We start from the raw sequence: 25626 nt of genomic DNA on the forward strand, positions 1-25626 counted from the left end.
TTCCATAAATACGGCGCTGTGTCTCCGCTGAGTGTCACTGGAAGCGCGAGGCGTATGATGTCTGCCTGTGGGGGGGTGATGCAGTTAGCTGAGGAGCCACAGTCATTAAAAAAAAAAAGGAGGAGAGAAACAGCACATTATTTACACTGCCAGAGAGAATAGAAGACAGGGTAAACCCCTCTGTCATTCTTGGGACCTCAAACTTGCTGTAGGTTTGGGATGAAAAATGGTAGGGGCTGCATGTGTCCTCAGCAAGGAAGACTGGTCCCGCTCCCACGCAGACTGGGCCTTCTTCCCTGGTGGGGAACTCCCAAGGTGGACCCCTGGGGGCAAACTCTGCTTCCAGGGGAGGGTGAGAGGCTGGCTGGCAGGTGGCTGGGGACCATGGGGGGCTTCTCCTCAACAGGGTAGGATGAGGATGGCTGGCCTCAAACCCATGCCAAAGCCCAGGCTTCCCCTCCAGGGCCTGCCTTGGTCAAGTTCTTCGTCTCCAGGCTCTCCCTGCCCTTGAGCCCCACTCCATCCCTTCCTCACTCCAGCCACCTCCCACTAAGTCGGGGGACCCTTCCTCAGGAAGTGGAGCCCCATCCTTCCATCCCACTTGCAGGGGGCTGATGCAGAACTAGGCTGCAGACAGCACCCCCGGGCCTGGAACAGGCTTGGGACTTGGTGCTGGGCATCTCGGCCTTGGAAATGCGTGGCCCTGAGAGCCGATGTCTCCCACTGGGCTTGTCCTTCCCAGATGTAAAGCTCATGGGGTGGGGGCGGCAGGCCCAAACGTGGGCCTAACTGCAAGCCCAGGTCCCTCTTCCACTGGTGGGTGGGCAGGGTGGCAGCACTGTGGAGGGGGCCCAGCCAGACTCTCCAGGGAGGGGCAGGTGACCTGGCTCCTGAGCATGGCCAGCTGTTGGGACACTTGGGCTCTGCCTGGTGGACTACAGCATCTTGTGGGTGGCGACTCTGTTGGGACAGGTATGTCCCCTCCTCAAGCTCATTAGGGTGAAACTTGTAGGAGACTTGGTGAAGAAGACCCCCAGGGGCATAGTCTACAGGAGGGAGAAAGTTCTAGACTCCAGGGTCAGCACAAAGGTTTGCAGTGGAGGAAGTTGTTCTCTTCCCACCTTGTGGCTTTCCTAAAGTCAGTTTCCTAGGCCTCAGCTCTGCCAGGACTGCACAGTAGGCCTTTTGGAATAATGGCAGGGAGGTCCATGTCTGCCCAGGGGTGAGTGTGAGAATGTAGGGGGTGCCCAGGGTAGGAGTCACCCAGGCCCATACACAGAGGGCCAGTGCATTCACAGAGCCTGGCTCGGGTCCCCTGCACAGCCAGCAAAAGCTGGGGTGCCGCTCAGGACCATGGGGGCTGGGCCTTCTGGCTGAGGGCCCCTCCCCTCCTCTACCCCTGTAGCCCCAGGCTTGGCTGTAAAGGGGCTGACCCTTCTGAAGGTCCTGCCTTCTGTCCCTGTCCCCAGCCTGGAACAGGCTGGGGTGTGGGGTGTGGAAAGGAATGATGAACCCCAGACATCCCTCCCTCTTCAGAGGCTGTTTGAGGGTGTCCTGGGGGTAGAACTGCTGCCTAGCTGCCCTGGCAACAAGCTCTGACCACCCCACCTGACCTGGTCTGAGCCCTTGCTGGGGACACTGCTCCAGGGAGAGGCTACAGGGGTCTTCTCCTGGACTGTGGGGGTTGCTGCCCAGGCCCTGGGCATGAAGCACAGTACACCCCAGGGACCTTCCCTCACTGAAGGGTCCCAGAATGTCCTCTCTGCAGACCCCAAGGCCACCACCCTGGGCAGAGCAGAGGCTGGCCACCCCATGTGTGGTCAGCAGCCACAGTCCAGCTAAGCAAGCATGACCTTGGGGTCTTCCAGGGCAAGGACAAAGGGGCAATGGACTGGGCACCAGGTGGGGAGGGACCTGGGCTGGAGTCTGGGCACTGGGGCTCATCAGTTGTGTACGAGGAGGAAGTCAGTGGAGCGATGAGCTTGAAGTCAGACCTGACTTCCTGCGGGTCCCCCCTGGAGCAATCGAACCCCCTTGGATCCTTGCCTCTGCCAGCAAGGGTAGGGGTGGGGGTCAGAGGACAGCTCGGAAGGCCCCTCGGAGACCCAGTGGGGCAGGTGGTGTGGAGAAGGGGGTGTAGGAGAATCTGATGTCAGGCCCAATGACAGTACCTGGAGCCCTTGGCAAGAGAGGGGATGAGGGAGACCCCAGTGGGAGGCCCACCCCAACCAGGGCGTAGCCGAGGGGCCACAGGAAGAGCCAGACCTGGCTTCCTCTTCCCCTCCCCAGTACCAGGCGGGCTTCTTGGCAGAGGAAAGGCCAGCTCTGCCTGCTCCCAGGCCCCAGTGGGTCTCAGCCCGGCCTGGACTTGAGTTTCTGAGATGGGGTGTGGCTGGGAGAAATGTCGTTTCTTGGTGGAAGATGAGCAGAGGCGCAGGCTTGGGCGGGATGGCTCGAATGCCTTTGAATTGATGCCAACCCTCTGGCATGAATGTGACGTTAGTCCTGTGAAGCAGCAGGTGCTGCGTGGCAGCGACTTTTGAGATCTTCTCCTGATGACATGTTGGTGCGTTGTTTTGTTTTTGATGCAAACCACACTCTTGGCTTCAAAATAGCTTAAGCGAGCAAACAGAGAGGCTAGGAGGGAGATGAAACTGTCCAGGCAAATGGGTGGGGGCTTCTTAGGATCTGTAGTCCTTTTTGCTGTAGGGTTTATTGCCCAAAATACTATCGATCTCGTGGATGATGGAAGACGACAGTTTTGGAAGGACCTATGTGAAAGATGGGAGCTAGTCAGAATCAACCTGCAGACGAGGTGATGTGTAATGGAGCAGGACCTTATGGGGCCTTCCTGGTACAGACCCCACCCCTCCCATGTCCTCCATACCTGCCTCTTGTCTGTAGAAAGACTTTAACCAAAGAATAAATTCAACTGGAGAAGTGAGAAAATGCAAAAACAAAGAAAAGCAGTGAAACAAGACAAAATAATAGTGTAGCCATTAAGCAAAGTCAGGGACCTTTTAGTTCCTCAAGGGCTGTAGATTGTATGAACCATGTACTTTGAGCTCTTCTGTAAATACTGAAACTCCCATCACGTGGAAAAAGTTAACAACATCATTACCAGACTCTAGCCATGACATGAACTGCTCCATCATGCACAATTCTGAGAACCAGCCTCAGGAAATGGGAACAAACTGACCCTAGAACTGAAGATGGTGTGTATGTGTGTGTGAGTCGCTCAGTCATGTTCAACTCTTTGCGATCCCATGGACTGTGGGTCAGGGGATCAGGAAGATCCCCTGGAGAAGGAAATGGCTACCCACTCCAGTATTCTTGCCTGGAGAATCCCATGGACAGAACTAAAGATTAATTGTGCTTAAAACAAGATGACCCTGACCAATTCATGTTGATGTATGGCAGAAACTAACAATATTGAAAAGCAATTATCCTCCAATTAAAAAAAAAGATGACCCTGATCAGATGATCGCATGATCAATTTCAAGATGACTGTTGGAGCTGACTGCTGTTCTAGCCACTCCTCAACCTGTGTACCCCTGAAACTCCCCTTTGAAATCTCTTGCTCCCTGATTGACAAGGGGAAGTCTGTTTGGGGACAGGAGTCCACCTTCTCCCCGGGACTGCTGGCTTCCTCAATAAAGATGTCTTTCCTTTTACCCAACACTTATCTCTCAGTATTGGATTCTTGAATGATGAGGTCAAACCTCACTTCGGTAACAGGGAGACATTCTTCCAGCTGTCCGCTGGCCCTGGCCTGTCCCACCCTCATTGCATGCAGCTTGGGGAGCAGAGGGGGCCTTGCTGCTTCTGTATTCCAGGTTTGGGCAGCTCTGTCCCTTGAATGGATGGACAGTGGCGGCATAAGATGCAGATTTCAGGACCATAACATCTGATAATCCACACCCCCAAACTGCTTTTTCCAGCCCTTCTGACAGCAACACCCCCCTTCCAGGTGACAAACCCATGGTTTGTCCCCAGGATCTGGCGCACTGTCCCACACCCTTACATCCAGTCTTCAGCCAGTCCTGTCGGTCTACCTTCCAGAAATCCAGGACCCAACCAGCTGTCCATCTGTACCAAGGCCATCCCTCACCCCCAGACAGTCGTCAGTTCCCAGCGATCTCCCTGCTCCCCTTCCTGCTCCCTAACTCTTTCCTCCACTCATCAGCCAGAGAGTGAGAGGCAGCCTTTTAAAATCTAAGTCAGACTGCTCCTCCTCTGCGACCATCTCACTCAATCGTTGCCGAAGTCCTTAGAGGGCGTGCGGTGCCCGGGGGACCTTTCCCTGCCCTTCTGCTCTGGGCCTCTGGCCTTACTGCTGTCCTGGGCTTGTGCCTACCTTGCACCTTCGCATCAGCCTGGATTGTATTTGCACTGCCCACTCCTCATCCTTCAAGCCTTTGCTCACAAGTCACTCTATCAACAAGGCTACCCTGTAGCCCCCTTTAACTTGGGTCCATGGCTCCCCCCTTCCTTGCCCCTACTGGATACCCCTGACCTTGCTCTAGGTTTCCTTATCACCCTCCGACACACATCCTAATCTTACTCCTTGCATTTTCTATTTTTTTTTAAATCCAGATAAAAAGCCAGCCCTTCAAGAGCAAGGCTTTTATTGGTTCACTGCTGTAGCCCAGGTGCCTCGAACAGTGCCTGGTATGTAGTAGGTGCTCAATAAGTACACGCTGGACAGATGCCTGGCTGAGACCCTGAACTCTGTTCACAAGAGAACTCAGGGCCCGCAAGGCTGGCAGGTGCCACTCACCTGTATTGCTCCAATGTTCTCCATCAGCTGGTCTGCGCTGGAAGCACCCAGGAGCACGGAGCTGACCCCTTCGTTCCTCAGGCACCAGGCTGGGGGTGGGCAGCAAGAGCAGAGGTGAGGAAGGCACCCCCACCCAGGGCCCTCCCTGGTTCTACCCTACCCATGATGGGGCCAGAGACCCAGCCTCTCGGGCATAGGACTGAGGGTATCCCAGGAGGGCCCTGGCAAGCCAGGGGCTCAGCAGCGCTGGCACCAGCTGCCCCCAGTGGAGAGATGGCCCAAGTGCTCAGGGACCCCCTCATCCCCTCCCCATGAATATGGGAGCCTATTACCCATGGCTGGCTGATGAAAGGGGGTGGCCCAGGCACTCAGGGACTCTTGGTCCCCCCCTGCGCCCCAGCCCTCTTACCGATGGCCAGCTGGGGGAGTGTGCAGCCCAGGCGCTCGGCGATGGCCTGCAGTTCCTTCAGCTTGGCCTGCTGGCGCCGGCCCTCCTCACTCAGGATCTTGTCCTTCAGCCACTGGTAGCCCTGGTTGTGGGATGTGGGGAGAGCACAGCCCATGCGTGAGGGCAGGTCACCTGCGCCACTGCATGCATGACACAAATGACGATCTGTGCCAGGGCGGCACCCCGACCCTGATGCTGTGGTCCAGACCCAGGCAGGTGGAAGGATGGGAACCACTGCATTTGAAGGCTGCGGGAAGCTGACGCTGGGCCCATGAGCTTGGACAAGGAGGTGGACAAACCGACCTTCCCTTCTTCTGGGAGGCTGGGTGGCCCAGGGGGTGTGCCCACAGCAAGGTCAGGGAGCCCTCTGGGAGGCTTCTGTGGTTTGGGGAGAAATGAGGGAAGCAGGCCATCCTGATCCCTAGGGCTGGGGGGCTCCAGTGTTCGCTCTGTCCTGGCCTGGTCAGGCCTTTCTCTGCCTGCTCCTTGTCCCCCAAACCCTTCAGTCTGGGACCCTCTGAGTCCCCACTCTGAGGTGTATGTGTTGGGTGTTCACTTGTCCCAGGGGCACCTCTGAGGGATACTGAAGGAATTACGCAGCCCTCCACCCAGAGGTTCAGTGACAGGCCAGAGAGAGTGTAGGCGTGTCTATATGGGAGGAGGCACCTAAAACGGAAACACGTAGTTCCCCGGGTTGTGAGTGTTGAACTTGGAGCGAGGGCATGGGGGTGGGGGAGTGAGGGGCTTCTTCAGCTGGCGGATGTCCCACAGATGGGCAGCCTTTCTAGACATGGGGTCAGGCCGGCAGGGGTTCCAAGTTCCCACGCCTGGAACCGCCCCGCAGACAGTGGCCCAGGGAAAGTGTCCAGCACCAAGGTGTCCACCCAAAAGCTCCATCCCTCCAAAATGCCTGTCCCTGCCTATCCCCTCCCCCAGCCCCCCGCCGCCGCTTCACCTTCAAAGAGGCTCTAGAGTAGGGCGGGATGCCACTGTCGTACTTTCCGGAAACGATGCCGCAGGCCAGAGGGGACCAGGTCATGGCGCCCACTCCTGGGAGAGGAGAGCAGGGAGAGGTCAAGCCCAGGGCCCGGAGAAGGAGCAGGGAGACGGGAAAGGGGCGTGGCAGAAGAGAGCGGTGAAGGCCGAGCAGTAGGGCGTGAGAGGGGCGGGGCCGGGGCGGAAGCGGGAGGGGCTGGGGAGGGAGAGGGGGAATCTGGGGATAAGATTGGGACAGGGCTGGGGAGGGGAGGGGCGGGGAACCCACCTATCTTGTGGAAGAGCTCCGGCAGCTGCACCTCTACCTTCTCCCGCTGGAACATGTGGTACTCCGCCTGCTCGCAGATGGGCGGGATCAGGTTGAACTGCCTGGCCACGGAGTAGGCCTCCTGTGGAAGCAAAGAGAGGCACCGATGGTTCCTGCGGGCCAGCGATCTGGGGGCCCTCTTGAGCAGCAGGGAGAAGACACAAAGGCATCTCCAGGAAGCTGGCTGGCCCAGCTGCCCCCTGCCCGCTCCTCTCAGCTTCCTTGGAAGACTGTTAGGCTCCCCCTCCATGAGCTAACACCGGGTGGGCTGTGGAACCCCAAGGACAAAGGCATTTGGGGGGAAAGCATGACTCTGTAGTGAGGCTTAGGTTCTGGCACTTACTGGTGGGGGGCCTTGGGCAAGGGGCTCACCCCTCTGTGACTCAGCTTCCCCATCTGTCATGTGTTGCCCGTCCTCAGGACAGTACCTGCTTGTTACTGATCTTATCATTATTGTCAGTCTAGGGCCTGGACCCAGAATGACAGCAGGGGCAGGAAACACGAGGTCAGGCCGGGGGTGTGGCTGGGATCAGCGCATTTCTGGGACTCGGCAGACTGGATGGGCATGAGCTCCTGGGGGAAGCCTGTCTGTCAGCCTGAGAGGCCTTTTCCCCTTTAGCTTGAGACTCAGCTTTCACATCTGTAAAGTGGGGACAAGATCCTGGCACCTCAGTGAGTTCTGCGCTGCGTCCAGGCAGCTTCAGAAAAATGCCAAATGATACGAAAGTCACAGAGGCCAAAGGCTGATTGATATCACAGGATTCTCGAGTTGTATTCAAGTTGAAGATCCTGCTTAATTTTTTTTTTTTAATGAACCAGAAATTTGGTACTCACTAGAGGAGAAACCGCCCTCTGAGGCATGCCAAGATGGGGGAAATTCTGGGAGGTGGGGCATGGGAAGGGCTGGGATGGGGAGGAGGCCTGGAGCTGAGGGTAAGGGAGTCAGCCTGAGAGCTAGTCTGAGCAGACGCAGTCCCCAGGCCTCTGCCCTTCCCCCACCAACCAGCTGTCTGCCTCTGGGGAGCTGTTCTGCCAACCATCCTGGGATACCCCAGGAATATTATAAAACGTCTTTCACCCTCAGCTTCTGATGGCTCCTGTGGAGGGAAACAAGGAAGGGGATGCCCTCCTGAAAGTGCAGGTGAGGGAGAAACCTCATGGATTATGAGATGGAAGCTCAGGCTCTGTGCTGCACGGCCTGGGGAAGCCATCATTTGGCGTGAGCCTGGGTGTGTTACTTCAGCTCTCTGTGTCTCAGTGGCCACATCTGAGAAGCAGGGTGCCAGCAGCGCTTGCCTCATAGGCTGTGAGGATGAATGGGAGTCAGTCCACACGAAGCCCTCAAATCCAATGGCACCTGGAACTCTGCAGGAGCTACCACTTCTGGGCGCTGGCTGAGCTCCAGGATCCCTGCTAAGAGCTTCACCTCTGATTTCTCAGATAATCCTCACATAGCCTCATGACAGTAGGTCGTCCTAGCAGTCTTGTTCTACAGGTGGGGAAACTGAGGCTCAGAGAGCCGAAGCCATCGGTCCAGGGCCACACAGTGCTGGGATTCAAGCCCAGAGCCCTGTCTGCAAAGTCTGCAGACGTTACTGCCACAAGTCACCATACTGTCCCTCCCCTTAGTACCCAGCAGTCTATGCGTTAGGGACCAACAGCACCGAACCTGCCAGAGCCTCAGGGTTGTCACCCACGGAGCAGGGCCGGGAGCCCAGCCCCTGGACGCACACACACCAAGAGGTCACATTACCATGATCTCCATGGAGCTCCAGCGCGATGTGCCCCAGTACATGGCCATCCCCTGGTTAATGACGTGAGTCATGGCACGCACAGTCTCTGTCACGAGAGAAGGGGAAACCACAGGTTGGGGGGATGGCCAAGGGCACAGGGCCCCACCTGGGGACATTCTGCAAAAAAAAAAAAAAGGCCAGGAGCAGGGAGAGGATGCTGCCAGGACAGCTCGTAAGCAGTGTGCTTCCTGGCTCCAGAGGTGTGGGTGGCCGGGGTTTTCTGGGATGACAGAAAAAAGTGAGCTGCTGTCCAAGAAGCTGATCTTGAAAACAGTGTCCCCAGAAGGGGGACAACAGGCCTTATGGAATGTTTGAAAATATGGGTTATGGATGGATTGAGATGTTTCTATGGCAGATTAGAGGGATGAAGGAAAAGTGAGGTCGAAGAATGTGACTCTAGACTCTAGAATGGGGGGCATTCTCTAGTTTGGGAAAGATTTGGGGACCCTTATTGCTCAGGAAGAACCAGATAAACTGATTAAGGTTATGATCAGATTGACAGGCGGCAACAGGAAATAAACTCATTTTTTGCCTTCTCTAGTATTCTGAAAGCGTTAGTCGCTCAGTCACGTCCAACGCTTTGCGACTCTATTCACTGTAGCCTGCCAAGCTCCTCCATCCACGGGATTCTCCAGGCAAGAATACTGGAGTATGTTGCCATTCCCTTCTCCAGGGGATCTTCCCAGCTCAGGGATCGAAGCTGGGTCTCCTGCATTGCAGGCAGATTCTTTACTGTCTGAGCCACCTATTGCGGCTACTCCAGACTGTCATTGGGATCTGGAGAACTGAATGTAGAGGTAATAACAGTGTCTGTCCCAACCAAGGTCAGGGTACGGGCCCTGGCTGGTCCCAGAGGGTGGGGCAGTAGGGCGGAATTCCTCTCATGTCCAAGAGAGCCAGCAGTAAACATGGAAAGCCCCCTGTGGACCATGCCCCGGATTCTCAAACCAGTCAGTATCCAGCAAGGGACCCTCTCCCCATCTCCACTGTGACAGATTTTTTCTTCGGTTCAAAAGAAGTTTTTCTGAGAAATAAAAATCTGCCACAGTCGCCCCTAGGCTGCTTCAGCCTCAGGGGGATACTGTGGTCCTTACAACTGAACTTGGCCTCAAATTTTAAAATTTCAGATGTCTCTCAGCTTTGCTAAGGGTGGCAGGCTACCCCATCAGGCTTTTCTCAGATCCCACACAGTGCTTGCATGTAAGATTGCCCAGGGCAGCCCTAGAAGTTCAGCTGAAGAATGAATGTTTCCCAAAACGGACACTGCTCCTTGAAAATCCCACCTCTCCTGAAGTGGCCACTGATGTCGGGAAGCAGAGGCCCCTCAAGATGGCATGGGTGGAAAGAAGGAAGACAGGATGATACAGGTCCTTTCTGAGCTCCACCTTGGAAGGCCCCAGGCCATGGGGACAGTCTCTGGCAGAGCAGTACCTCTCTTTTGGGGTGTCTCTTTCACCCATTCTCAGTCCCTGAGTGCCTTTTGCCAAGGTCCCCTTTTTCAGTAGAAAACTAATGTAGCTGGGACTTCTGGAGTGGTGGTCTTGGTGGCCTCGCCAGGACCCCTGAAAAATTATACCTCAGCTTCCAGGTCTGTATGCTAAGTCCTGCCCTCTCCTTCCTTCCACGGTCGGGGGCTGGGTTCCTCAACACCCATCCCAGGGAGGGAGTCTGGCAGGGAAGCCCCGTACCTGTGGGCTATGAGCAGGCCACCACTTTAATGGCCAACACTATTCGACATGAAGAGCAGCACTTGGTTGTAAGGTTGAGGGTCCCAGGAAGGCACCTGCCCACATTTGAGCCCTGCACCCAGGCTGCCAGCCTGGCCGTCCTCATCGGATTCTTTAGAAACAGCTTTGGGGGGACCTGTGACCATGCAGCGTGACCACCCGAGTCTTCAGCCAAGGCTCAGGCCCACATGCTGGAGTAGGGGAAGCAGATGATACCCCGTTTGCCAGCCTGGCTTCTCGAGCACAGCTCTCTCCCTTCCATGCAGAGAGGAGGGTCCAGCAGGAGCCTGGGGGCCAGGTGGCGTGCGAGCCTGCGGCTGGCCTGGGAGGGAAGGGGTCCTGGGCAAACGCTGCTGGGTACCTTGAGGGTCCAGGGCCTTGGCACGCTGGGCATGGAGCCCGTGCACAGGAGCATCGCCCTTGTGCTTCTACCGAAGCTGGGTGTCATGACACCAGAAACAGGAACAATTAGGGATGACTCTCTACCTCAATATTTAATGCTGTTGAATAAAAGCGGGAGGACCAAATCCTTCCAGCTGCTGCCAAAACCCAGGGCATCTCCCGCTGTGTCACAAATAATACATGGGAGGGGTCGGGTGGCAGTGCCAGCTGGCAGGCAGGAGCCCTTCCATCGTGGAATGCAGCCCAGCTTCCAGGGAGACCAAGGTCCGCCCTTGGTGTGGGGGCACCCAGGGTCCTTTAGTTTAGGGCAGGGCAGAGACCACCGCCTGGCCAGAGGCTGCCCCAGGTCTCAGAGTTTCCCCAGCTCATGTAGGAATTCTTTAAGAGAAAAATGATCGCATTTCAATGGCGAGCTCTGACCGCATAGCATGGGGTGAGAGTGACAGGTGGCCCAGCCTGCCCAGGGTGGAAATGGGGCAGCTGGTGGCTGGTCCTTTTGCTTTTGATTGAGGTGGGGGCTTAGCAAAGTAGACTATGGAGAAGATACAGCCTGCTGGGGGCCAATGCTCTGGGGTCCCCGATGTGTTCACTCCTGTGGAAACCCAGTCTCCCCAGCCCTCTCCCAGACCATCCGGGGTCACGGTGTCAGGCACTGATCACAGGAAATCAAGAGGAAGCCCCCTTGGGTCATGGATCATGGCGATGCAAGGCGGGGCGAGGAGGGGGCGTGCATGCATGGGAGGGAGGACGGGAGGAAAGAGGTGACAGCATGGGGGGAAGGGGGGGTGGCGGGGGTCTGCTCTGCTTTGCTTTTCTTCACTTGCAAGATGTTCCCATAAGGCACTTATTTCTCCTTTGTGCATTTTATGGAGAAGTTTTATCGTGGGGGCGGGAAGAGAGTTGTGTAAATAAAAACACTGTCTCATAAAATGCAACTCGGACACAGAGGTCAGTGGTCAGGCCGAGGGTACTGTGTACCTTCTATGATGAAAGTCCTTGACTTGGAGGAACTAAATGGATCCCCTGGTGATAAAAGAAAGATCGAAAGAGACCAGAGTTCACAGCTGTGGGAATGCTGAGGGGCGCAGTCTGACAAAGAGCATGGGGACACAGGCTCAAATCACTTTTTGCAGACTACTGGTTTGGATAACACATACACACACACACACATATATATACACATGCATGGGTGCATGGTATATATACAAACAAATGAAGAAAAAGTAACTTGAATGTAACTGAATTTTCCAAGACCCTGAAGCAGCAAAGCACAAATGAGAAGATGCCCAAAGCAGAGAGTTGGAGGAGATAGGAGGGGCTGAGACTACAGGAGTCAAAGAATAAATGAGCGTCAGAGAAACCAAAACTGCTTTTCAAAGCACTGCACGTTTCTTTTCCTCCTCTAAGTAATGGTTTATTTCCCAGAGCAAAAGGCCCCTAAAACCTCCCAACAGAATGGGGATGGTAACTGAAAGAATTGAAAAGAATGCAGCAAGGAGTCATGGGATCATGACTTTAGCTAACACAGCATGCGTTCAAGCCCAGGACAGGGCGGGGACCTGGAGCAAGGATGGGACTCAGCTCGGAGGTGCGGAGGGCACCTGAGGGAATGATCAAAGGCTGAGTTCCCCACACTGGGTAGGCCCCACCTGCCACCCCACTAGGCTTGGGTGCCCAGCGGGCCCTGGGATGGTGCCATCAGAGCCTCAGGTTCAGAACCTTCTGCCCTTTTTGGAACCACGATGTCTGGCCAAGTGCTTCGAAGGAGAACATACCTTCCATGGGTGTGTTGGGGTCCGGGCGGTTGGCAAATACCACATCCACATACTCCAATTGCAGCCGCTCCAAGGAAGCTTTCAGACCTGGGTGGGGGAGGAGTAGGGGGTGGGAAGGGGTGCATTACAATCTTCGCAGACATTCCTGGGCCCTCACCCATGAGCAAGAGATGAAAGGGACAAGGCACCTGGCCCCAGGAGCTGCAGACAGCAGGGCACACGTGTGGGCACAGGCCATTGAGATTGCAAACAGCCATGAGAGAAGAGGTGGCACACCCCAAAAAGAGGGGGTGGGGTCCACAGGCCATGTCCTGTGACTGAATGGAGGGGACCCGCCCCAGAGCGGCCTGGAAGGGACCTGGGAGGAGCTAGGCCACCCAACATGGAGTGGATCGTCCATGGCATGGAAGGCCAGTGGGGCCTGATGAGCACTGGCAGCAGCTCAGAACGGAGCTGCAGAGCTGGAGTGCAGGGCCGGGCGCCAGGGCAGGGCAGGGCAGGCAGCAAGGCCTCCTAATCACTTTATTTTTAATGGAGTGACTGTATTACTTTGACAAAATGAACATGGGCAAAAAGGCACTGAGATAATAACAACTGGGACATGCAAGGCATTCCAGCCCACTCCCACCCCCATGCGGGACTCCTATGTGCAGAGCCCCAGGCTGAGTCCAACACGCAGGACCTCGCTGGGGTCCTTCCAGATTCCTGTAACCCCAGAGGTGGGCGTTATTCCCCAGCGTATAACAGATGCTGCCACAGATGCCTGGGGAAATAATGTCCCTTGCTCAAGGTCGCCCAGTGGGCACAGGGCCCAGCCTGGGTCGAAACCCAGGCCTGTCTGTATCTTCCCAGGGTCACGTGAGCCCCACCCACTCATACCCCTGCCCCTCTCTCGTGACCCAGAGGGACCACCCCGTGTAAGCCTGGGGGGACCAGGGTTCAGGCTGTCCCTAGAGCTCCAGGCCTGTAGCATGGATGGGGCCGGGGCACAGTGGTTTCTTCACTTTTGCATCCACAGCAGGATGCCGAGGGTTTGGGGGCATCCTAAGGCCTGCCCCGTCCTCACCTTCTATTATGTGCTTCCTGGAAAGGCCCCTCTCCGTCTCGGCTCTGAAAAACAGGCGACAGTGTGTGCAATGTTTCAAGCGGTTTTCGGGGAAAATGTTTATGACGCAATGTTAGGTGAAAAAAGTAGGTCAGTGCGTGCCACTTGTAGTCTGATTCCACTTTGGGGATAAAACCACAAGGCTATGAGGATCTGCTTGTGTGGAGAAGCTGTGGCAGAGCCAGGCTGCCCTCTACCCCAGCTGCCCTGGGTGTGGTGGGGCTCAGTGGGGGGTGGGGGTGTCTGCTTTTCAATTTGCTCTCTCTCTGACTTGGATTTTTCAAAGCTTAAAATGAATCATATTTCTAATTCCTATGAAGCTCATTTTGTCCAGTCTCGGAGAAGCTATGGGGCCAGATTCCCGGAAGACAGCAAGGGTGGTCTGTGGCCCAGGGTAAGTGGAGCGAACAGGACAGTTCAGGAATTTTCTGCTTTTATCACAATTTTTAGGATGTTACCTCGGTAATCACAAACAAACAAAACCACAAAAGTAAAAATAAAAGGGAAGCAAGGATTGAGCACAAGGCAACTCAGCCAAAGCTGCTTTTCTGGAACTTGGGGTCCCTCAACAGGGATGGCACGAGCCAGGGAAGGTGGCCACACACACACCACCCTGTCCCCTGCTTCCCGCCCCAGGAGATAGGAAAGCGTGCTGCCCAGGTGCTGAGGCTGGCGTGTCCAGGATGGACCCCAGGCAGCCTCCATTCCTCCAGGATGACTGCCCCCTGCCCACCCACAGGGGTCTCTGCAGACCTGGCCCCCCACCAGGGGGTCGCTTGTGGCTGTACCTACTTTCCTCCCCAGAAGATCTTGGTGGTGATGACGAGGCTGGATCGTCTGCGGAACAAGAGAAGGAGGGCTGTTCCTGGGTGTGACCCCTTGGGGTCTTCCCTCCCCGACCATCCCCACTGTCTTCAGCCCTTACCCAGGAGTCCTAAACCCTCTCACCTGGGGGCACAGGGTGTGAAACAGGGTGCTTCTCTATCTCTCAATGTTTGGGGTGTTCCTAGCCCAGGGCCCTGGATCGAGCCAGGAGAAAACCTACAGACATAATTAACTATGTGGATGCAACTAACTAACCGTGGAACTAGGGCTGGACAGTGAGGGCCCAGGTGGAGATGGAGTCCAGTGTGACTGGAGCCTGGAGCCTAGAGGAGGGGGCGCATTTGGGAGCGGGGGACGTTGTCCAGGGAACAGAAGGCTGCCGTTCTGTGGGGACTCAGAGGAGGTCAAGTGTCAGGACTGGCCGGGGGTTGGAGGGTTCTGGTGAGGATGGAGTGAAATAAGGGACCACCCGGTATGGCTGTTTTTTACTAGCTGAGGCAGCATTTCAGAAAAGCTGTGTGGGACAGCCTTGGGGAGCATCCTGGGTGCCACCAGGTTGGGGGAAAGGCTGGGGTGGGGCTGATCCGAGAGACAGGCAGTTGACGCTCCTTGGAGCTCAGACTTGGGTGGCTGAAAGCCTGGGGGAAAGGAATGGATTCAGGTCTCCCGCAAATTCACAAGAGGCAATGCTGACATTTGTGACTTTGTCTTGGAGGGACAGGTGGGTGGGGTGATGATGGCTCCTCCTGTCCACATTTGACCTTGACCATTCCCAAGGGATAGGGGGGCAATGCCCCTGTGGTTGTGTTTTCTTCCCATGAGCATGGAGGGGGGTGGTTTACTGCTCAGGAAACAGCTCCTCAAAGCCAGGGGCTCTGGCTGCTGCCAGTATCACCTTCGTGTAGGTGGGATGACCTGGTAGGCATCTCCTCGTGTGTTTACCTAAGACACCATCAGGACTCACTCATACCTGCAGTTTCTTTTACTTACAGAGTGAGCAGGTATTTATTTGGGGATCAGTAAGAGCCATGAAGAAACAACCTGGGTTGGGTCAAGAGGAGGGTGTCAGTCATCCAGGCCCCAGGGGCTGGTGGAGACTCTGAGTGTGTGCACCAGGGGATGGGATAGGGGACACTTGAGTGTGTGCACCAGGGGAGGGGGCTGGGGCAGACTCTGAGTGTGTGCACCAGGGGAGGGGGCTGGGGGACACCCTGAGTGTGTGCACCAGGGGAGGGCGTGGGGGACACCTGAGTGTGTGTACCAGGGGAGGGCGTGGGGGACACCTGAGTGTGTGTACTAGGGGATGGGATAGGGGACACTTGAGTGTGTGTACCAGGGAGGGCATGGAGGACACCTGAGTGTGTGCACCAGGGGATGGGGTAGGGGACACTTGAGTGTGTGTACCAGGGGAGGGCGCTGGGGGAGACTCTGAGTGTGTGCACCAGGGGAGGGCGTGGGGGACACCTGAGTGTGTGTACCAGGGGAGGGCATGGGGACACCTGAGTATGTGCACCAAGGGAGGGGATGGGGGAGACTCTGAGTGTGTGCACCAGGGGAGGGGATGGGGGGTTTGGTGGGGGTAGGGGAGCCTCTAACTGCTCTGACTTTGCTGAAAATGAAGACACACAGGCCACAAGTGGCCCCAAAGTGCAGTCAAGTGCTCAGCCTGGCCTGACCCCGGGTGGGCGGGAAATTCTGCGTCAAGCCAGATGGAGGCTCCTGACCCCTGGGCTCAGGCCCTGGCTCCCTGGGGGTGGCCACGCATACTGTGAACGCTGGCTCCCCTTGCAGGAAGCACAGGGACTGCCTCTATTCTGGGACATTCTCCTCATCCCAGCAAGAACAATTCTGGGACCACCAGGTCTTAGAAAGCCAGGGTGGCTGCACAGGGCCATGAGGCCAACAGTGGGCACTCTGTCAGCAAACAGGAAGAAACAGCCATGGGATCCAAGCCTGCCCACCCCGCCCGGGGCCCCAGAGCAGGCCTCTTCCCTTCCTGCAGCCTTCTCCAACCTTCTCCCTGTGCATGTGTGCAAGTATGTGCCCTGGAGCTGGAGCATGTGAGCAGTGGAATTAGTTACCTCCATCCCTTCTTCTTGATGATGTTTCCTAACACCACTTCAGCTCTGCAGAAAAGACCGAGACGTGGCGACTTCATTACTGGGCAACAGAAACCCCAAGCCGCACCCCACCTTGCTCATCAGCCACAGGGTCCCCTGGGTGAAAACACCACCCAGCCCAGGGCTGCTAATGTCTGCCTTGGCCCAGGCTGCTCATTCCAGAGCGAGGAGAGCACCTGGGAGCAGCGGGGGCCACTCCCCGTGCAGGTGACCACGGCTATGTGCCGCTGTCCCAGCACAGCGGCTCCAGCTCCCACAGAGGAGGGAGGAGCGACATCCTGTTCAGAAAGACCAGCAGCGCCGCTTCCCTGGCCCCCCAGAAATTCACCGGGGAAGACGCCTGGCAGCATTACACGGGCGAAGTTTCCAGACAAGTGTGTGTTTTTTTTTAAAAAAATAGATTATTCACCAAGCACATTCTCTGTTTGCAGAGACAATCAACAAGTACTCAGGGCTGACTTTCCAGCGGAGTGTGTTTGTGTTTGTGTGTGTCCATGAGTGTGTGTGCGTGTCCACGAGTGTGTTTGTGTGCATCCACAAGTGTGGGTGTGTCCACAAGTGTGGGTGTGTGTGTCCACGAATGTGTGTTGAGTGTGGGCGTGTGTCCATGAGTGTGTGCACTGAGTGTGGGTGTGTGCATCCCTCTTGTTTCTTGCTTTTTTAACAATAGAGAGATGGATGCCATGCTGAGCGCTGTCTGGTCTGCTTGGTGTCACTCTGGGCCCTGCACCAAATTCGTGTCAGCCAGGGTCATGTGCTGACCATTCCATCCGTGTTTGGCACTGCAGCACTGGATTAACTTTGAAGAACTTTCTGCTCGTGGCAAAATGTTTCTGAGCAAAAAACAACAGACGGAGAAAGATCTCTACCCAGTGCTCCATTCCAATTATAACAGCGCCTGAGTCATCCACTCAGAAATCATGGGCTCTAATTTGCAAGCTGTTTAGCATCCATTCTGAAGGCTCTTCATTTATGGTCAAGATGCACAGAAAGTCACTCAGCCCCGAGACTCTTTCCTTTCATTCCTGGGTCTCTCCTTGATGGGACAAAAGATTAGGAAAGAAGGAAGGAGATGGGGAGCAGGCAGCGGTCCTGGGGCTATAGGAGCTGTAGGCAGTGACAACTGAAGCCTGTTGCTTTCAGCTTTGAATTCTGCTGGCCATGAATTCGGTAAGGCTGGCCTCTGTCCAGCGGGGGTGCAGAAATCCTGCAGCTCTCTGGGAAGTGCCCAGAGCAGGAGAAACAGGGGGACTCAGTAAGATGGGCGCTTGGCACTCTGGTTAGAAGAGGGACTCAGTGTGCTGGCCTGTGATGCCACCCTGGGTGTCCAGTCAGGCTGAGGGGAGTGAAGGCAATGCCTCGAGGAGTGTGGCTGCCATGAAAGGGGATGTGCGGGACTTGGACACAGGGCCATCTGGAGCTGGGGGAGGCTGTGGGGAGCTGTCGCTCGCACGCTCTCGTGGGCAGCAAAGCCAAGGCAGGCGCAGGGCCAGGGAACAAGCTGGGGTGCTTGGGATGGGGGACGCCTCTGGGCTTGGCATCTGCATCTGGCTTTTCCACTCTGACCCTTCGGCTTAGCTCATCTGTCTGGAAAGCGTTTTCACTCTGATCGAAAGCAGTTGCCAGTGCAGAGGGATTGGGGGGTGGCGGCAACAGGGGACATAGGGCCACTGATAGGGACTGGAGGAGACTCAGGAAGGGGGTCCCAGCAGAGGCCCTTGGGGATGTGAGACCCTCGGCCCCTGGGCTAGGACTTGAGCAAAGGCCAAGCTGGGGTCCTGATTCTTGGTCCTCTGGACTCTATCCTGGGCTGCAGGATAATCCGGAGCCCAGGAGGCAGGTGCTGGCCCCGAGGCCATGGCACACGGTGGGCCAGGCTGAGTGGCTCAGCTGATGGAAACTTGGCTCACCCTAGGCAGCAGGGGGCCAGAGGGAGGACGGAGAGCTAGCCAACAAATGATTTCACAAACAAAAGCTGACTTTTGGAAACCCAATGCAGGAGAGTGGATGATTTGATTACAGGCCAGTCTTTAAAACTGAAGCCAGCGGCCTTGGCTGAAGAGCGCTTTTACATAATTGAGTAGGAAAGTTCATTGCCAAGATGGAAAGCGCTTCCTACAGCGCTGGGCTCGGCTCAGCAGACCCCGCTCTCCCTGGTTCCTGAGGGGCCCTGCGTTCCCTGCAGCCCTAATTGCACCATTAAGATGTGAGAGTGCCAGGCATGCGGGGCTGGCTGCAGGTTGCGGGCGCAGCAGGAGAGCCAGAACTACAGCTTAATCATGCTCTCGCCCAGCGTGGCATCTTGGGCACCAGAGGGGCTGCGGTCAGATCGCTGCTTGAACACACGTGAGTTTGGCAAGTCACTGAGTGCTCTGTGATTCTGACCCCATAAAAACAACACCTCCTCCAGCCATTTAGAGTTTGGAAGAGCACGTGGGGAGTGGGAGGTGCAAACCGTCTTGGGAACGAACGAGAGCCTGGGAGCAACAGAAGCTCCAACTCTTCCCCAGGAAGCCATGGTTGGCCTGCACCACTTTTTCCCGTGAGAAAAGGAACGTACTTGCCCGCTGCGTAGACTTCTGCGGTATCGAAGAGGTTGATGCCATTGTCGTAGGCCAAGGTCATTAGCTGCTCTGCCATCTGAAATGAGAAAATCTGGGTTACTCACAGGCAGCACTGTCTTGCCAACCCAGGCGGAGTGGGGCCTGGAGGCTCAGAGCTCAACCCTGGGGTCTGGGGAGGTCCTCTGAGAGCCCAGGCCCTGTCCCTGTGTTACTACGTCCTCTCCTGCCGCAGGGCGAATGTGGAAGCAGCTCAGCCACAGACCCATAGAGAAGACAGAAGCCAGGATGCATGAAGAAACAGCCTCTGGACTGTGAATTTCTTTTTCTTTTTTTCAGCTGCACTAGTAGGCTTCCCACAGAGAAGGCAATGGCAACCCACTCCAGTACTCTTGCCTGGAAAATCCCATGGGCGGAGGAGCCTGGTAGGCTGCAGTCTATGGGGTCACTAAGAGTTGGACACGACTGAGCGACTTCACTTTCACTTTTCACTTTTATGCATTGGAGAAGGAAATGGAAACCCACTCCAGTGTTCTTGCCTGGAGAATCCCAGGGACGGGGGAGCCTGGTGGGCTGCCGTCTGTGGGGTCGCACAGAGTCTGACATGACTGAAGCGACTTAGCAGCAGCAGCAGGCTTCCCAGGTGGCACTAGCGGTAAAGAAACCATCTGCCTATGCGGGAGACATAGAGATGCGGGTTCGATTCCTGGGTAGGGAAGGTCCCCTGGAGGAGGGCATGCCAACCTACTCCAGTATTCTTGCTTGGAGAATCCCATGGACAGAGGAGCCTGGCGGGCTGCAGTCCATAGGGTTGCAAACAGCTGGACACGCCTGGAACAACTTGGCAAGCACATGACAAGTGAGATCTCAGTTCCTTGACCAGGAATTGAACCCGTGCTCTTTGCAGTGGAAGTGTGGAGTCTTAACTACTGGACCACCAGGGAAATCCCATGGGTTGTGAATTTCTTGTGAGCAGGGACCCTGCCTGTTGGGTCATCACAGGGCTTAGCACCTGTACTGAGTTGAATCCTGTCCCCCAAATTCACATCCACATAGACTCTCAGAATGTGACTTTGTTTGCCTGTGGGGTTTTTGCACATGTGATCAGTTCAGATGAGGTCACACTGCATTACGGTGAGTCCTACATCCAACATGAGTGGTGTCTTTATATGAATAGATGCAGACACACAGGGAAGAGGCCGTGTGAAGACGGAGGCAGAGGTTAGGGTAAAGGGTCTACAGTTCAAGGAATGCCAAGAATGGCCAACCTCCAGCAGGTCTGGGGGACAGGAATGGAATTCCTTCATAGCCTTGGAGGCAGTGCAGCCCTGAGGACACCTTGACTTTGGACTTCTGGCCTCCAGAACTGTGAAGAAATTTCCGTTGTTTTACACGACCCAGTTTGTGGGACTTTGTTCCGACTGTCCTGGGAAATGAACACAGACCACAACAGGGGCATGATAAAACTTGGCAGGATCAGCTCAGTTAAGTTGCTCAGTCATATCTGACTCTTTATGACCCCATGGACTACAGCATGCCAGGCTTACCTGGCATCACCAACTCCCGGAGCTTGCTCGAACTCATGTCTACTGAGTCAGTGATGCCATCCAACCATCTCATCCTCTGTTGTCCCCTTCTCCTCCCACCTTCAATCTTTCCCAGCATCAGGGTCTTTCCTAATGAGTCAGTTCTTTGCATCATGTGGCCAAAGTACTGGAGCTTCAGCTTCAGCATCAGTCCTTCCAATGAATATTCAGGGTTGATTTCCTTTAGGATTGACTGGTTTGATCTTTTTGTAGTCCAAGGGACTCTCAAGAGTCTTCTCCAACACCACAGTTCAAAAGCATCAGTTCTCCAGTGCTCAGCTTTCTTTATAGTCCAACTCTCACATCCATACATGACCATGACTACTGGAAAAACCATAGCCCTGGTAGCTCAGCTGGTAAAGAATCCTCCTGCAATGTGGGGGACCCTGGTTCGATTCCTGGGTCAGGAAGATGCACTGGAGAAGGGATAGGCTACCCACTTCAGTATTCTTGGATTTCCCTGGCAGCTCAGCTGGTAAAGAATCTGCCTGCAATGCAGGAGACCTGGGTTAGATCCCTGGGTTGGGAAGATCCCCTGGTGAAGGAAACAGCTATCCACTCCAATATTCTGGCCTGGAGAATTCCATGGACTGTACAAAACATGGGGTTGCAAAGAGTCGGACATGACTGAGTGGCTTTCATTTGATGAGACCGACCTTTGTCAGCAAATTAATGTCTCTGATTTTTAATATGCTGTCTAGGCTGGTCATAGCTTTTACTTCAAGGTGCAAGCATCTTTTAATTTCATGGCTGAAGTCATCATCTGCAGTGATTTTGGAACCCAAGAAAATAAAGCCTGTTAACTGTTTACATTGTTTCCCCATCTATTTGCCATGAAGTGATGGGACCGGAAGCAAATTACAGCTAGAATGTTTCTGTGAGGTCAAATCCCTCGAATTCTTCCCAGCAACTGCAGCGGGTGAAGTGATTGTTTGCAGATGGAGAAACTGTCCTCCTCAGTTAACTCTCTGGGCTTGGCTTGTGCTTCTCCAGGCAAGGAGCCGAGGAAATCTGCCTGCAATTGACAGGTCCCTCCAAGATGCAGTGGAGAACTCTCTGGCTTTCTGGACAGAGCAGGAATCCTTCTGAGCGGGGGTCATGGATCCAAACTCCTCCACTAGCCATTTCTCAAAGCTCAACTCAGAGCGCCAATCTTCCCTCTCAGGGCAGCCCAGGGTACAGTGAGTAATACTGGGTGGGCCAAAAAGTTCATTTGAGTTTTTCCATAAGATCTTTTAAAAATAAATTTTGTTCTTGGCCATGCTGTACAGCATATGGGATCTTAGTTCCCCGACCAGGGATCAAACCCATGTGCCTTGCATTGGACGCATGGAGTCTTAACCACTGGACCACCAGGGAAGTCCCTAGATCCTATGGAAAAATCTGAATGAACTTTTTTGGCTAATCACATTTAGCCCTCAAAAACTGTAGGACAGAAAGTCAGCCAGTTGTGGTTTCTAGGAGCTTCTCGTAACACCAAACACAGAAGCCCCACTGGCCAGGAAGGTATGGAGAGAGAGGCTGGTGCTCAGTCGGTATCAGTGGGGTGAAGGGAGGCTCAATCACTGCCTATGGGCAGGTGACTGGTGTGACCAAATCCCTTTGTTTTTCAAGAGAAGCCAGAAATCCAGGATATTGGGGTTGTGTTCAGTTGCCAAGTCATGTTAGACTCTTTGGCATCCCAATCTTTCACTATCTCCTGGAGTTTGCTCAAACTCATGTGCATTGAGTCGGTGATGCCATCCAACCATCTCATCCTCTGTTGTCCCCTTCTCCTCCTTCCCTCAATCTTTCCCAGAATCTGGGTCATTTCCAATGAGTAAGTTCTTCGCATCAGATAGCCAAAGTACTGGGGGTTCAGCTTCAGCCCCAGTCCTTCCAACATATATTCAGGGTTGATTTCCTTTAGGATTGACTGGTTTGAACTCTTTGCTGTCCAAGGGAATCCCAAGAGTCTTCTCCAACACCAGCATTTGAAAGCATCGATTCTTCGGCACTTAGCCTTCTTTATGGTCCAACTTTCACATCCGTACATGACTACTGGAAAAACCATAGCTTTGACAATACCGACCTTTGTCGGCAAAGCGACGTCTCTGCTTTTTAATACTCTGTCTAGGTTTGTCATAGCTTTTCTTCCAAGGAGCAAGCGTCTTTGAATTTCATGGCTGCAGTCACGGTCCACAGTGATTTTGGAGTCCAAGGGAAGAAAATCTGCCACTGTTTCCATTGTTTCTCCATCTATTTGCCATGAAGTGATGAGACCAGATGCCATGATCTTAGTTTTCTAAAAGTTGAGTTTTAAGCCAGCTTTTTAACTTTCCTCTTTCACCTTCATCTAGCGGCTCGTTGGTTCCTCTTTGCTTTCTGCCAGGAAGGTGGTGTCATCTACCTATCTGAGGGTGTTGATATTGGGGAGAGGGTGTAAAATCTGTTTCAAATATTGGCAGCGAATCCCAAAGGTTTCAGAGGCTGAGCAGGTCAAAGCTACCCCCATCAGTCAGCTGCTGTCATCAGAGTAGGAAGGCTCCTTGGTGGGGGAGTTTTCTGGATTCCCGCTCCCCACCAGAGTAGCCTGGCTCCTCTCCTCCCTCCTGGGGCTCAAGTGTAACAACATTTCCAAAACAACTGCCTTCTCCAGGAGCCCTCCCTTCCTCCTCCTCCTGTTTCACCTCCTTCCTTCCTCTCTGTCCCCTGGCCTGGAATGCTCTGGGTCATCAAGTGGCTTACTCTCTCATGTCTGCCTCCCAGTCCTCCTTTCTCTGTTTTCTTGTTCTCTGTAGTCGGCTAAATAATGGTTCCCAAAGATATCAGGTCCCAGAATCTGTGAATGTCACCTTAGGTAACATTCGTGTTACATTTACAGGTGTGATTAAATTAAGGGAGATTCTTCTGAATGAGTTATGTGTGCTTAGTCGCTCAGTTGTGTCTGTCACTCAGTCATGTCTGACTCTTTGCGACCCCATGGACTGTAGACCACCAGGCTCCTCTGTCCATGGGATTCTCCAGGCAAGAATACTGGAGTGTGTTGCCATTCCCTTCCTTCTCCAAGGGATCTTCCTGACCCAGGGACTGAACTCAAGTCTCTTGCATCTCCTGCTTTGGCAGGTGGATTCTTAACCACTGCGCTACCTGGGAGGCACTGGAATGAGCTATGTGAGTCCTAAATGCCACCACAAGTGTCTTCATAAGAGGGAGGTTGCACGAGATTTGACACAGACAGGAGAAGAGGATGTGACCACAGAGGCAGAGGCTGAGGTGGTGTGGCCATAAGCCGAGGACTGCAGGCAGCCCCCGGAGACTGCAAGAGTCAGGAAGGATTTTCCCCTGAAGCCTCCATTGGAAGTGTGGCCCTGCTGACCTTAATTTCAGCCTAGTGATACCAATTTTGGATTTTGGCCTCCAAAACCATGAGAGAATAAATGTCTATTGTTCTAAACCATGCGGTTAGTGGTTAATTTCTTACAGCAGCCACAGGAAAAGAATGCATTCTTCATGGTTCATTTAACATATTCTTATCGGGACTAAGATGTGCTCATGAGGTTTCCCTGGGGGCTCAGTGGTAAGGAATCCAACTGCCAGTGCAGGAGACACGGCTTCGATGCCTGACAAGGGTTTGATCCCTGATCCAGGAAGACACCGCATGCTGCAGAGCACTAAGCCTGTGCTATACAGCCTGGGAGCTGCCACTGCTGAGACCACACGCTGCAACTACTGAAGTCTGCACACTCTAGAGCCCATGCTCCACAACAAGAAAAACCACCCCAATGAGGAGCCCGCGTGCACAGCAACAAAGAGCCAGCACAGCCGAAAACAAATCTATAAATAAATAAAATTAAAAAACAGATTACTCTGATTATTCAGTCTTTTTTTTTTAAGGATATGCTTAGGATCTGTGATCTGTCCCATTCTCCAGACGGAGAGCAGCCCAAGGGCAGGGACCTGGCCCTTGGCAGGTGCTCAGACAGCATGAGCTGACAGAGGAAGAAAGAAAGACTTGAAGATAATCCTAATTACACCCAGGACAGTGCCTGGGTGACTGTGAACAGAAAGAGAATGGGGGAATCTGGGAATTTTCAGGGCTGATTTTTGGTCTGCTATGATTTTGCTGTAATTTCTTTTCCAGATTTTTCTAAGTAAATGCTTTCCAGTGGTATTGGAGAAGACTCTTCAGAGTCCCTTGGATTGCAAGGAGATTAAACCAGTCAATCTTAAAGGAAATCAACCCTGAATATTCATTGGAAGGACTGATGCTGAAGCTGAAGCTCTGATACTTTGGCCACCTGATGCGAAGAGCCAATTCTTGGAAAAGACTGAGATGCTGGGAAAGATTGAGGGCAGGAGGAGAAGGGGGCGATAGAGGATGAGATGATTGGATGGCATCACTGACTCAATGGACATGAGTTTGAGCAAACTCTAGCAGATGGTGAACGACAGGGAAGCCTGGTGTGTGCAGTCCATGGGATTGCAAAGAGTCAGACATGACTTAGCGACTGAACAGCATCATATGGTTTTTCCCTGCAACACTGCAACTGTGGCATACAGATGGCTGTCTCTGCTGTCTTCTGTGCTGTTTCATCATGGTCCTGTCTCCATGTCAGTCATCAAAACGTGGCTTCTAAAGACTCTCTCTCCGTGGGTGCATCCTGCTTTGTGTAATGGAGTTTCTGTTTTGAGACTTTTCAGTTATTTCCAATGTCAGAGTCTCAGAGGCTGGAGGCAGAAGGAACTTTGGAAGACACGTGGGCCACCTCCCTGTCACCCCTACTAGGGGACAGCGTCCTGCCCCAGATCTGGGAGGGGCTGCCAGTTCTGAGGCAAGGAGCCCAGGTGGGGTCCCCTTGCATTGCTCTCCAGGTGTGACCTCGGGCACCTGCTCAGTCTGGAGGTTCTGCTTCTTTGGGGATAACAGCACCCACCTCTCTGAGCTGATGGAGGATTGAGAGCCATAATAAATATAAAGTTCTCAGCCACTATTTGTGTTAAATTTTTATTGCCCAGGCTGCTTGGGACACGGGCCCAAGGGGGCATTTTCTACCTGAGCAGCTGTGTGAGATCACAGAAAGGGCACTGAACTAGAGTTTGGAAACCTGATTCTGTCCAGGGCAGCTCTGGCACTTTGCCATGTGATGTGAGGTCTACTAACACCGAGTGCTTCCTGCCTCCCTGCCTGACCCATGGAAGTCCCCTTCCCTGGGACAACA

General features: G+C 54.2%; 1 protein-coding gene across 5 annotated transcripts in view; it reads right to left on the reverse strand.

Moving 5' to 3' along the window:
• Positions 1-2429: 2429 nt before the first annotated feature.
• Positions 2430-25626, reverse strand: part of KCNAB2 (potassium voltage-gated channel subfamily A regulatory beta subunit 2) — a 56637-nt gene continuing 33440 nt past the window's right edge. For 3 of the 5 annotated variants that reach the window (XM_068986634.1, XM_068986633.1, XM_068986631.1), the window contains 11 exons: positions 18839-18918; positions 16240-16284; positions 14126-14170; positions 13295-13338; positions 12229-12315; positions 8285-8370; positions 6493-6613; positions 6184-6278; positions 5190-5310; positions 4781-4869; positions 2430-2771 (listed from right to left, as the gene is read on the reverse strand). In XM_068986634.1, the coding sequence (XP_068842735.1) occupies positions 2682-2771; positions 4781-4869; positions 5190-5310; positions 6184-6278; positions 6493-6613; positions 8285-8370; positions 12229-12315; positions 13295-13338; positions 14126-14170; positions 16240-16284; positions 18839-18918 (903 nt within the window). In that variant the 3' untranslated portion in view covers positions 2430-2681. Of the gene's footprint in view, positions 2772-4780; positions 4870-5189; positions 5311-6183; positions 6279-6492; positions 6614-8284; positions 8371-11431; positions 11477-12228; positions 12316-13294; positions 13339-14125; positions 14171-16239; positions 16285-18838; positions 18919-25626 lie in introns of all 5 variants that reach the window. The other 2 variants (XM_068986630.1, XM_068986632.1) reach the window with 2 other exon arrangements.

This window comes from Capricornis sumatraensis, chromosome 14 (assembly GCF_032405125.1).
Source record: "Capricornis sumatraensis isolate serow.1 chromosome 14, serow.2, whole genome shotgun sequence".
In the NCBI taxonomy this organism is placed as follows: domain Eukaryota; kingdom Metazoa; phylum Chordata; class Mammalia; order Artiodactyla; family Bovidae; genus Capricornis; species Capricornis sumatraensis.